This window comes from Ostrinia furnacalis, unplaced genomic scaffold (genome assembly GCF_004193835.3).
Source record: "Ostrinia furnacalis isolate ACB-3 unplaced genomic scaffold, ASM419383v2 OfSCF1166, whole genome shotgun sequence".
Lineage (NCBI taxonomy): Eukaryota > Metazoa > Arthropoda > Insecta > Lepidoptera > Crambidae > Ostrinia > Ostrinia furnacalis.
This window is the reverse complement of record NW_021131405.1, coordinates 813,127-829,231: the sequence shown is the minus strand read 5'-3', so window position 1 is coordinate 829,231 and position 16,105 is coordinate 813,127. Positions and strand designations below refer to the sequence as shown.

The 16,105-nt window shown below is 39.0% G+C and overlaps 1 protein-coding gene across 1 annotated transcript in view; it reads right to left on the bottom strand.

Moving 5' to 3' along the window:
- LOC114351612 (cadherin-87A) overlaps positions 1 to 10,781 on the bottom strand; it is a 36,985-nt gene extending 26,204 nt beyond the window's left edge. The window contains 11 exon segments of the mRNA XM_028302892.1: positions 230 to 515; positions 1,853 to 2,064; positions 2,847 to 3,044; positions 3,275 to 3,387; positions 3,674 to 3,866; positions 5,192 to 5,326; positions 5,885 to 6,007; positions 6,612 to 6,743; positions 7,326 to 7,412; positions 8,173 to 8,291; positions 10,724 to 10,781. Of these exon segments, the coding sequence (XP_028158693.1) occupies positions 230 to 515; positions 1,853 to 2,064; positions 2,847 to 3,044; positions 3,275 to 3,387; positions 3,674 to 3,866; positions 5,192 to 5,326; positions 5,885 to 6,007; positions 6,612 to 6,743; positions 7,326 to 7,412; positions 8,173 to 8,291; positions 10,724 to 10,775 (1,650 nt within the window). The 5' untranslated portion in view covers positions 10,776 to 10,781.
- Positions 10,782 to 16,105: the final 5,324 nt, after the last annotated feature.

The window sequence follows — 16,105 nt, the reverse complement described above, 5'->3', positions numbered from 1 at the left end:
AAAGAAAAAACGATGGGAGGAACCATTTAATGGGCACGTGATAAACAATTTGGGTTATCACGTTATCTTGTAGAGATGGTAGTAGTATCTTGTTTTACGACAAAACTTTTGATCGAAATGAATTCTAGGAGTCGATGGGGTAGAAAACTCCAAAAGAAAGGTGGGTGAACTGGGTGAATTGCTTAAAAGCATGTCTGAGATCATAGCTATTACAAAAACTTTACTTTACCTTATACTGCAAGAAGTAGTCCTTCCTAGTCTCAAAGTCCAGGCACGGGGCTTGCCCAGGCGTGGGACAGGGCGCCACAGTAATGAGCCCGGTTCTGTTGTCCACTCTGAATAGTTCAGCGCCGTTTCCGGATAGCTGGTACACTATGCCTTCTGTGCCAAACCTGACAGCAAAGGAGGAAGTTAAATTAATGAAGTTTAGTTCTAAATCTGAGGTGTGTAACTTTAGAGCCAGTCGAAGCTGCATTGCTCAGGACAATATCAGAAGGGCATTGTCATTGATTTTGCTCAGTCATACAAGACGTTTTAAACACCATATGGTATTGTTACCACTGCCCTAGGTTTAGGCGCATAATGACAAAAGCGCAAAATGTTAAATCCATAAAAATATTATATTTTTATCCTGTTTTAACGACCTCTGAGGCTGCTTCAAAGCCAAAGCATACGATGCGTTGAGGGTGGAATACGACGTCGTCGGAGCGGTGTCGCTGCATCGTCTTACATAGAAATTAATATATCTGTGCCGCGCCNGTGGACCGGATTAATAGATCCACCAGTTAATTTAGGTCAGGACTAATACCCAGAACCGAACCGAAACCGCGCCGTGCCGCCCGGCATGTGCGGATACGCCATAACTAGGCTTGTGTAGTACATGTACTATGTACTAATAGGAAGCAATTCCTTTAATTAAGTGAACGAGAACGAACTATTCCGTCTTGGTCGTTCAAATCGGTCTTTTAGTACAGCCGATCACTAATGAATAGGTGTGAACGAGACGTGAAATTGGTGACAACCGCGCGCGAGCGAGATGGCATGAATGTTCTACACAATATTAGCTATTTAAATAAAAAAAAATAAAAAAATCGAAAGTGTCGAACTTTGTGAAAATCAAGGAAAAAAAATTAATTTGCATTTTTTTTAGGAAAAAATATTTTTTTTTTCGTTTCCAAAAATACAGTTAAAAAGCACAGTAAATGAAGTAATAAATCCCGTGGTTTAATTATTTTAATATAAAATTTTATGACTCCATAATCGGCTTTGAAGTACTGCATGCCAACCGGTTGTCGAAAACTTCGAAGACCCATAACTCTTAAACTAGTCATTATATTACAAAAATATTTGGTACACGTATCAATAATATGTAAAGGTAGAACATACTCAAATATTACTGAAATCGGAAACATCGACTTTTTTTACCTGCCCGCTTCGCGTGGAATGCTCCATAGTCAAAATGTAACAACGACTACCAAAGCCATTTGGTTGGGGATATTCGGACAACGATAAATCAAGCATACTGTGAAATCTATTGTAATTCTACTATGTGGGGCTATGTAACAAAAATCTATAGGCTGATGTGCAACAAGAAAGAAAGAAAGATACATTTAACAATGGACAACACACAAATACAGACAATCACATAGACATGACAGTGGCACATAATAATGGAAGAAGAAAAAATAAAAACAAGAGTAAACTGAGCAGTGCCACCCATCCCCCAACAAGCCCACTGCAACGGGACCCCACTCAGCATATGCCGTGGCCCACGGTGACGAAGGCCACGGCGCGGCGCTGGTTTTCAGTGTGCTTATTAGAACTGGTGTTGTAATAGGTCCGACTTTTCAACCAAATATAGGTCTGGCTGATAACAATGAGGAGTCTTTCCATCAGCCTAATATTATTTACCTCCAAAATAAACTTCCTCTGGTTCGGATCCTCGTAGTCTAGGCTGGAGTTAAGCCTGAGGGTCACGGATGCGCTGCCGGTGGCTGTGGAAGGCTCCACAATGAATGCTCCGAACTCGTCTGACAGGCGGAGAGTGAACACTGAGTTCAGACCCTGGAAAAAAGTATTAATTAGTTTACTTATAAGGAAGGCAATATCAGTCAAGAAAATATTGTATAATAAGCTCCTTGTCTGAACTGAAACGACGCTCAAAACTTGAAGAAAAAAAAAGTTTCGAGCTCATGATTGGTTTTTACCAATGTTTACCAACAATGGCGTACCCCATCCACTAGGAGGCTCTCTAGTACATATTTCCACGCTGGTTGAACCAAGGAGGCTCGTCGTTGACACAATCAAGGACAATTGTGACATTTGTAAGACTTACCAAATCCGTATCAGTGACCACCATGTCCACCATGTCCAAGTTAGGCAGTGGTGTCCTTAATGGAAGGTTATCTGGTATCTCCACGCTGTATTCCTTCAGTTGAACTAGGAATGCTCATCACTGGCGTCCTATATTTTGACATAAGACTTACCTTAAGTGCCTGTAATATGTTGACAGCGCAGGACCGGTGGTTATTTATTTATAGAAATCATTGGGGAGGTCTTTATCTAGCAGTGGGAGTCATTTGGCTAAAGCGAATGACGAACAAAGACTTACCAAGTCCGTATCAGTGACCATCATATCCAAGTTAAGTGACGTACCCATTGGGGGATTCTCTGGTATCTCCAAGTTCTCTCTCCGGTTTAACCGGGGAGGCTCATTAGTGATGTCCTTGATTGTGACATATTAATACCTGGTTGCAGGCAACGCAGGACCGGTCGTTGCTGAAATCCTTGGAGGAGGCCTTCGTCCAGCAGTGGTCGTCATTTGGCTGAAACGAACGAAGACTTACCAAGTCCGTATCAGTGACCACCATATCCAAGTTAGGCAGTGGTGTCCCCACTGGAAGACTCTCTGGAATCTCCACGCTGTATTCCCTCCGGTTGAAGCGAGGAGGCTCATCGTTGACGTCTTTGATGGTGACGGTGATGGTAGCAGTGGTGGATGTCAGGTCGGAGTAGAGGGGTGATCCGTTGACTATCTCAGTTGCCTGAAACGTAAACATAACGTAATCTAATCGTATACGGTTACGTAGACGGCCATTTAAAAACTGTAGACTTCGATTGTCCGTAACCAAGTACGGTCGAGTGATTTGAGCAGTTACCTATTGTGAAATAACGTGATTTAGGTATTTTACGATTTAGTAAGTACGCATATTACCAACTAATACATTCCGAATAAGATACAAATAACACTCCAAAGAAATATGTAGGTACTTACCCTGATAGTAAGATTAAGTGGTGATGAGGGATCAGCCAGAGCTTCTCTGTCTAATGGCTTGGCGGTCCTCAGCTCTCCCGTAGAACTGTCTAGGACGAAGAAGTCCAAAGGATCTGAAAAATAAAATAAGACACGACGTGTGAATTTAAATCTTCACGAACATTCAGACAGAACCTTAGGCAATTGGATTTTGCAAGTTATTTTAAAAATTCAAGCCCCCACTGAGAACCCCCTAACCTATAAGTTGTAGGTACTCACTAGTAACCAATTCCAACATGACATCTCTAGGTTGCGCCCTGTCAGCATTCCTTGCCTTTACAGTGAGTGCCAGAATCTCCAGCGGGGCGTACTAAGACAACGCTCCACTAAAAGCCCCACTAAATTAAAGACTGTACTTACTAGTAACAAGTTCCAGCATGACATCTCGAGGTTGCGCCCGATCAGCATCTCTTGCCTTCACCGTAAGCGCCAAAGTCCCCACTGGGGCGTCTTCAGACAACGCCCCGCTAAGAGCCCCACTGAATACAGGTGGGGAGTTCTGCACGTCCACAACTTTGACTTCCACGTGGGCCGTGGAGTTCAGGGTACCATCCTGGAATAAGAATAAAATTTGGAATCATGTTGATTGTAATTTGCAATGAAAACATCATTTTATTATTCCATGCGCCATTATATTTTTTACAGACACATACATGTATCTAATTAAGCTACCTTAATTCTTTCATAATTAACATCCATGATGTTGTGAATAACAAAGGTGGAAAAATTCTAAATAAAATAAAATTACACAGTTACGTTTTTAGGCAAGATTAAGATAATTCAAACATGATGTTACCGCTAGAATTTGCTATATTATAATGCTTTTAAAAGTGTATGTGTTATGGTTAGATATGGTTTTGGAGAGTTCATCCATACACAAACCTTTAAATAATAAAATGGTAAATACTACACTAATTTAACATAATGTAATGAAGATACGACACATTTGTCAGTAGGATGTAATTTTAATGCACAGGGAAGTTGCACGCGACAATAATATCGATCTTACAGATAGGAATTCATATAATTATTTTTCACTTTTCCTCATTGTTCGTAAATAATAGCATATTATTAAAACTATTCCACCACACAACCACAATAACTACTGTGAAAAACTAATTAGGTAAAATAAAAATACATCTAATATTCAATTCCTTCTCTCTATTCTTCCCGCGCGAAACTCCGCCAAAATTACCGCGCATCACAGATTAATAATAATGACCAAGGAATTGAACCACAGATTAGACATGCACACAAAATAATTGAAGAGCGCGAATTTTTTTTCGATTTAAAATACGTTGTCGAATATTGTTTATTTTGTGTATGGCCAGTATTTTTCTGTTCGATGTTTATTGTTCAGTATTTTTCTGACGGCCGATGGGGCAGAAAGGTTCTGGAATGGAGGCCGCGTACCGGAAAACGCAGCGTGGGACGTCCACCTACAAGGTGGACCGACGACATCGTAAAGGTAGCAGGGAAGCGCTGGACGCAGGCCGCTACCAATCGATCAACATGGAAAGCATTGGGGGAGGCCTATGTTCAGCAGTGGACGTCCTGTGGCTGAAATGATGATGTTTAAAATTGAGTTTGAACTCATTTTGTATCTCGCTTAAAAACAGAACAGCGTTCTTCCTTTTATGAAATAAATGCAATGACATTATCAAGTATTTAATTCCTATGTTTTTTTAATAATTAATAAAGGTTTACGATTTTAACAGTATTGTTAATTTAGTATTATTTTGGTTATGATGAAAATTCATTTTCTGAAAAATCTAAAAGTTGCATGTATCAAACAAGGCTGTATGTTTTTTTTTCTATAATAAAGATAAATAAACAAATAAATATTTTCAGATATAAAAAGTAATGAAGATTACTTACGGTGGCGTATAGTTGGAACTGATAGAACTGCTTGTCGTTGTAGTTCAGAGCTTTCTTCAGCACCAAAGCTCCAGTGTAATGGTTGGCAGACGAGTTCAGGGCAACCACCTCGAAAGCTTCACATGCTTCGGGCCACTGAAACATTTAAATTATTTATTTACTTTACTAGCTGACCCGGCGAATTTCGTACCGCTTATGTTCATTACAGATAATGTAGGATTCTAATCGTGAGAGAATTTTTCATCGTGTAGTTTTGGAGCTTATTCAATACAAACAAACAATCAAAAACATTTCCTAGAGCTTCTTTACGTTTTTGATCAGTGATTCGGAGCTATTGAGTTACTCCAGTACGGCTAGCACGAAAAACTTTCGAGTTCAAATCGTTTGCGTACTCGAATCGCCATCAAAAGATTTAGTAAGAAAACTACAACAGCGCCCTTGTGAACGTGTCGTAAAGTGAACTTAATATGAGATGTGGTTGCACGAAACTTATTTTGAGAATCAAAATTGTCACGTTATTGTTATATTTGAAGACTGAGTATCGAATTTTATCGAGTACGCAAACGATTCGAAGACGAAAGCTGTTCATGCTAGAGGTACAGTTCTATCAAATGAGATCGTCATATACCACATTCAATCTTGCCTCTTTTTATCATTAGTGTAGATTAAAATACCCTTTTCATAGGTACTTACTTGTTCACTCAAACATCCAACTTCGAGGCTGTCTCCCACAGAATCTTTATCTTCAACTTGGATGTTGGTCAGAATGGTTGTACCAATCGCCTCGTCTTCAGGAACATCTACCTCATAAGGACTCTGAAAAATAGGATTTAAAATAATGTTTATTAATTAATTAAGACACGATTTCTTTCAGTACCGAAATGTGTCAGGTACAATTTCGTTTTATAATGCGATCACTGGAATGTAACTGGAGGTTAACCCATAATATAAATCATAGCTAGGTCTCAGTTATTTGAACTACAAACTGGTAAATGAAATTGCGGGCACAACTAGGTTGATTATAAATCTAAAAGTTTTTTGATAAGCGTTTACTTTGGTGATAGCTACGACATGTGAGTTTATTCAAATAATTGAATTATTGTTAAAGCATAACTTTGTATTTTTGCTTGTTGTAACTGTGTTTTGTCCATGCAAAGGCTCTGTCTAAGAAGATAAATCTCAAACAATACTCATTAAAGCCTGGTTCGTGAGCACGTAGAATTTTGTCCAATGACCCCCAGCTACCCATCCTTATCGCTCGCGTGTAATTATGTTGCTCTCGCGCTCGCACACTCACTGCGGGCGCGCGTCGCACAGTCGCGACAGCAATATAATTACGCGCGAGCGATAAGGATGGGTAGCTTGGGGTCATTGGACAAAATTCTACGTGCTTACGGACCAGGCTTTAGTAGGTACTCACATTTTTAAAAGTAGGCGGATTATCGTTTTCATCGAGGACTATCACAGTCACCGGCTGCAGCTGAGCCAAATTCTTCGCCGGATCTTCGTTTTGGCTTTCTATTGACACTAAAAACTTAATTGTATCTTCAGTCTGAAAAAAAAAGAAGTTTTTTTTCATTAACTAGTAAGTCTTGGTAAATTAATTTTATTTTGGAAAATGTTAAATGTGCCTTGGTTGACTAACAAAATATAAAATTTTAATAATATTGATGTGGTTTTTCTGTTTTCGGATCAGCTTTGATTACAATGGAACACAGCGTGTTTCAAAATCAAATTCAATTCAAAATACCCAGTCCCGAAATTTGCTACGAGACGGGGCATTTTGAATTGAATTTGATTGCTACGAAACACTGCCTCGTGTGTTGAGACTTCTCTCTCCGAAAAAGAGCGAACGTATGAAGTTAACGCCCGTTTTCACAAACGATGCTTGCATAAGTGAAGCAGTAAACAGAACGCACAGCGTGGAATAGAGCTCTGTGATTGGTTCATGTGTAACCCTGTGCGTTCACGCGCACTGTGAGACCTCATAGTAATGTTTGTGAATACGGTCGTAAGTCTCTTGCACCTCCCACGAATTAGTTGTTGAGTGAGCGTCATGTTCCGCTATTTTGTTTAGTACTAGGTATTACTACTGTTATGTATTAATGCTCATTGCAGGTGTGAATGGACTTACCTCTCTATCTAACGGGCGGTTTAGGGTTACTTCCCCGGTACTCGGGTTTACCGTAAACTTGTCAGTTCCCACCAGATTGTATTTTATCTGAAACATAAATAAATTCTGTGTAAACTGATTGCTTGAATGGTTTTTGCAACAGTTATTTTCCTGCGTGTCATTTGAGGTTTGGTTGGTGGTAAGATCTGTTGTAAGTCCGCTTGGATCTACCCTGTTGTATCTTAGTTAATCGCTATAAGAACAATGTGAATGCTATTGTTATGTTTCGGCAGTTAGCACCTTCAACAACAGAGGAACTGGCTATTTCTATCTATTGCATAATATTATATTATTTAGAAGTTAGCTTCCTTATCATCAGTTCAGTTCATAAGGCTAGATGCAAACCAAAGAGCTTTCCCATTGTAGTTCATCATCATTTTCAAGTCATAATTAGTCTCAACTACAGGATATTATTTTCTTACAAAAGGGAAAAAGGAGGATTTATCCTATACTCTCACCTGGTGTTCACATAAATTTCCCTATGCTTCAACCTCACCGACTCGACCTATGACAGTTCACATGACCTGTCATTGGCTTTTGATCGCGCCGTGATCACGATGGCGATGGCGATCTGCACGCGTTGGTGTGGTTGAAGCATTAGAGCCAAAGCACACGATGCGTTGCAGCCACGCACCGCAATGATTCCTCCGAATCGCATGACTTTCGTTAGCCCGCCACTGATAATTTCTATGGAAGACTGCTCCGGCATCGCAAAGTCGTTGCAACGCATCATGTGCTTTGGCTCTTAGTTACTTAAACCCTGTTGTGATTAATAAATATACGTAAATAAAAGATGTATTTTCCTTACCGGCAGCCCATCCGGGTCCAATCCTTGCAGCGTGTAGACGACGGAGCCGGTGGGCGTGGTCTCCGACAGCGCCAGGTTGTTCATGTCCTGCGTGAACACTGGCAGTTTGTTGCAGGACACTGCGGTAGAAAAATAGAGAGAATACTTTATTATACACCATAAACAACAAGAAAAGAAAGAAATACGCAAAAGCGATGGCACAATTTAGCCGGCCTTATAATATCGCTGTGAGTGTCGCCCGTATTCAAAAAACATGACTATGAGGTCTCACAGTGCACGTGGACGCACAGGGTGACACACGAACCAATCACAGAGCTCTATTCAACGCTGTACGTTTGATTTGCTGCTTCACTTAAGCAAGCATCGTTTGTGAATACGGGCGTGTGAAGCGATCTTTTTCAGAAAACCTAGAGATCACTAATATTAAAATACTAGCTGTGCCCGCGACTTCGTCCGCGTGGAATAATGACTTTGGGTAGGCACTTTTATTAATTTAGTCTAATTATTTTACAAATAGCTTTTGCCCGCGACTTCGTCCGTGGAGAAGTCGAAAACGTTCTCATACGATTATTTTTAAATGTTTTAACGTTATTATCTAAATGTTTGAATACTTTTAAAATATAAAAATCAGGTTAAATAAACGTGAAAATATTTTTTTCTTATATTTTATGAATATGCAGCTTGGCCTTTGATCCGGTGAACGAAATCGAAAACTACACCTACCGCAGTATTATTGGTAAACTTTTTTTTTTATATTTTCCTACGGGTGCTAGAATCACCAAGCTTCCAGCATGCCACTGGCCGTGGGAGAAGGAGCTTTTCCTCAAGACTACTCCCACTACCTCACGGGCCTCCGCCAAAACTCTCGCGCGAAAATGAGTTTATGTATACAGCGCAAGCAGGTGCCCGCGGCATGACTTTCATGCATTACTATGCATTGTTGGGCGAGCGCACGCAGCGGGCACCCACTCCGAGGTTAAGTGGAGGCCCCTAGAGTATGGTAGTCGTTAACATGACGTCATGATTGTAAAAAAATGCACTAATGAGTAATTAATATCAACTTTGAAGCAAATCACCACTAAAATAACTTTCTACCCCTTTTTAACATAGTTAGGGGGTGCATTTCACTAAAATACAAAACACGTCTTCCATTAATTCTGTTATAGAATGCTTATGCAAAATTTTAAGTAGATTGGACGAAGGAATCTCGTTATTTCATACAAACTTTGCCCCTCCTTTTTACCTCCTTAGGGGTAGAATTTTGGAAAATCCTTTCTTATCAGATGCTTACGTCATACAAAGAACATACCGTCCAAGTTTCAGGTCTTTACGATCAGCGGTTTAGGCTGTGCATTGATCCATCAGTAGCGCGCGTAGTACTTGATCATTATTTTGCTGCGATGTGATTTTAAAACTGCGATATCTCCTAAGATATTTTTTGAAATCGAATGGTGTAAAGGGCAAGAATGTTTAAAATTAAATACTTGTGGTGAATAATTTATTTATTTGGATAAGGATTAATATCATGTTTATAAAAACACCTTCGCAAATAATGCATTATTTTAAAACAGATTTTTTTTTGCATAAAAATGGTTACTATGAGCCAACCTTAAAAGATAGACATATGCTACCGCGGACTTTTTTAAAGAACTTTTAAAGGGGAACAATCCTGTCATACATGATTTTTGCGAAACTTTAACCGTTTACGCAGCGTCAGCTCTCAAAAGGAAAAAATTCACCGATTTGAAATATTATTGATTGGTGCTCCGCTCCTATTGGTCTTAGCGTGATGATAAATAGCCTAAAGCCTTCAGGAACTAACGGGCTATCCAACACAAAAAGAATTTTTCAAATCGGTCCAGTAGTTCCTGAGATTAGCGCGTTCAACCAAACAAACAAACAAAAAAACAAACAAATTAGTATAGATGAGAAAGATTGTAGAGACGAGCGTCAAGAAAAATTAAAGGAAAATTTAAAAATGTAAACATGTACTCTGATCATGCGGATATTTCGTAAATTACAGTTTATACTAACTCAGTTATTTTGTAAACTCTGTAAGTGTGTATTACTACTAAATTATGAACGAATTTATTAAAAAAAAAACACAAATTTCTATACAGTCAAACACAATGACAAAGCTGATCATTGTGCCAATTTGTAAAACTATAATTGAATTGATGTTGTTTTGCTACAAAAATACCTATATTCTCGTGTGGCATATACATAGGTATTTCTTACAAAGTTAGTAGTAAGTACGTCTATTTCGAATGTGCTAATTGAGTACTCAGATTTGGAGTAGGTAACTGTACGTTTCTTTTAACAGAAAACGCTTTGTTTCACTTTCACGTTTCATTTGAATACCTTTGCCAGAAAACACATTAGGTATTGGCCTTTCATCTTTACTCAAAACCTTAATCATGCCTATAATATTATTCTCTAATACTTTAGTAAAGTAATGTAATAATAAGTCACCAAGGGGCTATAATAAAGTAAAAAACTAACAGATGAATAACAACAATAGAAAAACAATAATAATATAATATTATGTTACCTATTGTAAAATGTATAATCCATAGCGCTAAAACACGCCACCGAAGCTCCATCTTAGCGAACCTGGAACAAAGAAAATAATTATTACACTCTACTTTCTTGTACCAACATTGACAAAACAATAAAATTCACTGTGGGCTGTGGCAATGCAGATAAATTGAGAGCGAGAGAAAAAACAAAAGAATGTCAAATTGGTCATCGAGAAAAAAATAGTTTCTTGATGGCCAGTTTCGCGAGGCAAAGGAGGCTGCAACACTTTTTAAATTCTTTGGCCAAAACCAAACTATCTCGTACAATGTATAGGTAAAGGTGACAGCACAATATCAGCCAGCTACATTTTTATCGCAAAATAGCATTTATTACATTTACATGAGAACCACGATATTTAACTTGACGTGCTGTCGTCTGTAACATTAATAAGAAAGGAATTGCTAATTTTATTTAGGTTAATACTTTAACAGATTGGAATCTACGAATAGTCAAGTATTTGTCGACCGAGCAGCTATTGCAAAATACCTAAACGATAGTTGAACACGACTCAATAAGTGCCCCCTACACTTGATAGGTTAATCTGTGCTCCCGCAAGGTCGGACGGTTCAAGGTTCGATTAAAAAGCGCGTTGTCGCCGAGGTCTATTTTGTGCTTGATAAAGTGAAATCTTTATAATTCTTTTTTAAATAAATGTACCTAGTGTATCACAGTAAGGCCCACAACACACGGTGAAACGCAATTGCAACGAAACTGCAACTGTTCTTCTAGTTACTTTTGAGTTCCGTTGAGAGACCACAAATGACGCGACTAGTTTGAAACCGGGTTGAAATGGTCGCGTCTTGTGGAAGTTGCAGTTTCGTTGCAGTTGCGTGCACCGTGTGTTCTGGGCCTAAGAGAGAGACGCCATGATTTTTTATATGACAAAACTCTGCTTCAGACGGGACTCGAAGCCTGACTTTTCGCGCGAGATGACTGGTTCAGTACCTCTAGTAGGAAAAACTTTCGAGTTCGTTTCGTTGCGTATTCAAAGTGTCATCGAAAAATTTTGTATGAAAAATTAAACAGCGCCCCCTATATTGTAGCCGCCCTAGGGGGCGCTGTTTAATTTTTCATACAAAATTTTTCGATGACACTTTGAATACGCAACGAAACGAACTCGAAAGTTTTTCGTACTAGAGGTACAGGCCACTCAGCTACAGATAGGTTAATATTGGTTGTTTATTGTAAAATAAATTAACGTTAATTTAACTTCATAACAATATGTATTGGTACGCCTCAGAACAAATAATGCCGACCCCAAATAATGGGAAAAAGGGTTAGGGAAACAGGAAGACAATAAGTATTGATCATCGATAAAACATAATGTATTTTCCTTATTATGTAATAAGTATTGCAAACAATAACCAATTGGTAGAATTAAATCAATTAATCAATAATAACTGAATTAACTATTGAAATGATAACGAGGATTCGTATTGAGCGTTATTAAATTCATATTTCATACATACCTAAACAAGACAAAGTAAAGACAAAGTAAAATAATATACAGGGTGTTTGGCGCATCGCGTGCCAAAATTATTTGGCGTATAGAATGGGTCATTTCCTATATTTTCAGCCCCCATAACACGAGGCGGACATTTTGAACAAAATTTGTAATAATTAATAAACGATCAAAATAATTATTTTCGTCTATAATTTCAAGAAATCCACCTTGAAAAACGATAGGGAAAAGGTTTTTACATTGCATAAGATAAATAATTTTTACCTGTTAGGTGTTTAACGTGCTATTCACACAAAAAGGGGCTATAAACACAAATTTCGCAAATCAGTCCGAGTAGAGTCAATGCACTAATTTAAGGAATTTGTGAAGTTGTTGTTATTATTTAAACAAGATTAGTATACCGTTTGAATGGGGAGAGACTAGAGAAGTTTTGATAAAATCCGAAGATCGCTATCTCTTTTAATTTTTTTTTATAGCCATGTAAACTTAAATGTTCAGTCCACTTTTAACTTTTCGGAAAACTTTAAAGCTAAACTATCCTATGTCCTTTCCCGGGACTCAAACTATCTCTATGCCAAATTTAATCAAAATCGGTTCAGTGGTTTAGGCGTGAAAGAGAGACAGACAGACAGAGTTACTTTCGTATTTATAATATTAGTATAGACTAGTATAGATTAGTTATATTTAAAACCTAGGACACCTAAACATCACCTAGGACATGTTAACGCAGTTAGCCATTAGTAATGGTCATTTACAAATGGCTGCAATTATCGTCAGGTTAATTAAGAGGTCAATGGAGAGACCTCACGACTTGATACAACTCCGCAACTGTGGAAATTGACTATTTATTTAGGTAGTTTGGTAGGAATAAGATAAACTAAAGTTGTTACTTAGGTACATACAGGGTGTCCCAAAATTTGCACGTCACACTGACACCAGAGGTAAATGAGCTTATGACGCATCTAACAAGTATACGAGTATGAAATCAATTTTTAAAACCGGCCAAGTGCGAGTCGGGCTCGCGCACAAAGGGTTCCGTAGCAGCAAATATAATAAACTTATTATGTCAATTTAATCAACCTATCTCAAAAACTATAAGAGATACTTTGATCAAACCAAAAATCGTTGAAAGAGTTAATTAGCATGCATCACCTCTATTTTTTTTAGAATTTTATACCCCGTAGTTATAAAAATAGAGGGGGGGGGACATACTTTTTACGACTTTGAGAGCTGATATCTCAAAAACCGTTCACTTTAAGAAAAATGTTTTTTAGAAAACTTTATATCATTTTAAAAGACCTTTCCATTGATACCCCACACGGGTATGTACATCGAAAAAAAAGGAAGACAGAGCCAGTCAGGGTTCCACCACAAGGAGTGGTTAAGCAGTTCGGCTGCCGATGTGCCACGCGAGGCCGCGTCGGCACAGTTCTTGTCGGTTGGTACGTGCCGCCATGTGATTGGGACTTCCGATGTTATTATTTTTGTTACCCGATTTCCCTCATAGACTTGTAATTTATGTGGTTGCGTCCGAATCCATGCCAACACTATAGTACTATCACACCATCCGAAAACATCCTCAATGCGAATACCCACTTCGCTCGCGAGTGTATCATAAACATGTTTTGTTAAATTTACCAACAAAACCGCACCGTTAAGTTCCGACTGAGGTATTGTAACCTTTTTCTTAAGTGGTGATACGCGTGATTTAGCCAATAAAAGATGAAGAGATACATGACCGGTATCATTTACTGTCCGCAAATAAACAACCGCACCGTGGCCCGCCGATGATCCGTCACAAAATCCGTGTAAGGAGTAGGTATTATTTTTACTTCCGTGTATCCGTAAACGTCGTGGTATTGTAAGCCGAGTCAAGTTAGGTAAATCTGAGAGAAGATCGCGCCACTTCTGTACTAGGGCCTCGGGTGCAGGTGCATCCCATTCAACACTTTTACTGCTATCTCCCGTGCTTAGCAACTCCTGCAATATTAGTTTCGCGCGAAAAATTACCGGACATATCCACCCGAGCGGGTCAAATAACTTAGCTGTCGACGACAAGATGGTACGTCGCGTGACCTGTGTTTCGGTAGGGACATTTACCTTATATGTAAAACAATCCGTCTTTGGTTCCCACTGAACTCCCAATACCTTAATACAGCCAAACTGATCTTCTTTATCGAAACTACTAGGTACTTCACAATGATCTGACGGCAAGTCCTGTAACAACCGTGGGTCATTCGCAGACCATTTGCGAAGTTCGTAATTTGCCGTGGACATTAATGCAATAAGTTCGTCACGAACGCCTATCGCCTCCTCAATAGTGTCTGCGCCTCCGTTTAGGTCATCGACAAAACTATTATGCTTCAAAAGTTTAGCTGCTCTAGGATAAACCGAACCTTCATCAGCCGCTAACTGCTGCAAACACCGAATGGCAACAAATGGACTTGACTTAAGACCGTAAGTATTCGTGGTGAGGCTATAAACACCTACGGGATCCGTACTATGCTCTCTCCAGAGTATTAATTGATATTTCCGATCATCCGGGTGAATCCACGTTTGTCTAAACATCATCCTTATATCCGTAGTAAAAACAAAGTTGGGATATCTAAAATTCAAAATAATTTTAGTTATGTCATTTTGTAACTTCTCCCCCGCATACAAACAATCATTGAGAGCGACCCCGTTGGAAGTCTTCCCGCTGCCGTCAAATACCACACGTATTTTAGAAGTGTCTCCCGAAGATTTAAAAACGCCGTGGTGTGCCAAAAAATAATGTTCATCCGAATAACTATGAAAATTAGCCTTTTCCATATGTCCGAGTTCTATGTACTCATTTATAAAGTTGACATATTTTTCCCGAAATTCCGGTTGTATTTTAAACCGTCGCTCTAAAGCTTGAAACCGCCGATAGGCCATCTGCCTAGAATCACCCAACCGATCGTGAGTAGGTATAAGCGGCAAGCGCACCGTGTACTTGCCGTCCGCACCGCGAGTTGTCGTGTTAACAAACAGCTGTTCACATTCCACATTCAAGGGATCCATAATTTTAACCAAAGGTGGCTCTTCCGAAGCCCAAAACCGTTCAACCGCTTCAATAAGTGTTATACCAGATGTATTAACCGAATAATTAACCGCCGCCGAGATTTGCCGTAAACCGATATTTTCAGACTTATCGCCTGCCGAAACCGAAACCGCCGAATTTTCATTTGAAACCGAAACCGCCGAATTTTTATTTGAAACCGAAACCGCCGAATTTTTATTTGAAACCGAAACCGCCGAATTATCATTTGATACCGAAACCGCCGAATTATTATTTGATACCGAAACCGCCGAATTATCATTTGATACCGAAACCGCCGAATTATTATTTAAAACCGAAACCGCCGAGTTTGTATTTAAAGCCGAAACCGCCGTGTTATCATTTAAAACCGAAACCGTGACGTCATTATTTGCCGGACCGAAAACCGCATAATCAAAGATAGTGTCTAACGCATACGGACCCCCAGGTCGCAACGTCAACTTGCCGCCGTTAATAACCTCCCCCAAAATATCACATCCGAAAATGATATCAATTTTTGTCAAACCCGTAATATCCGATAAATCATAATTTTCCTGATTTTTTACTACATAAGTTGTAGGTATTTTCATAACCACCGCCGAACAAGACAAATCTTTATTCAAGTTATCTTTAGGTTTAAAATTCAATACTACCATTTGATTATTAAGTTTATTATTACCACCTACACCCGAAATAGAAATTAAACAGCAATGTCGCTTCAAGCACAATGAATTAGCAAAGTCACTCCGAATTATTGTTATTTGAGAACCGAAATCTAATAGAACACGAGCTGGAACATAATTACCGTGAGCCGTTTTAACGTAAACAATAAC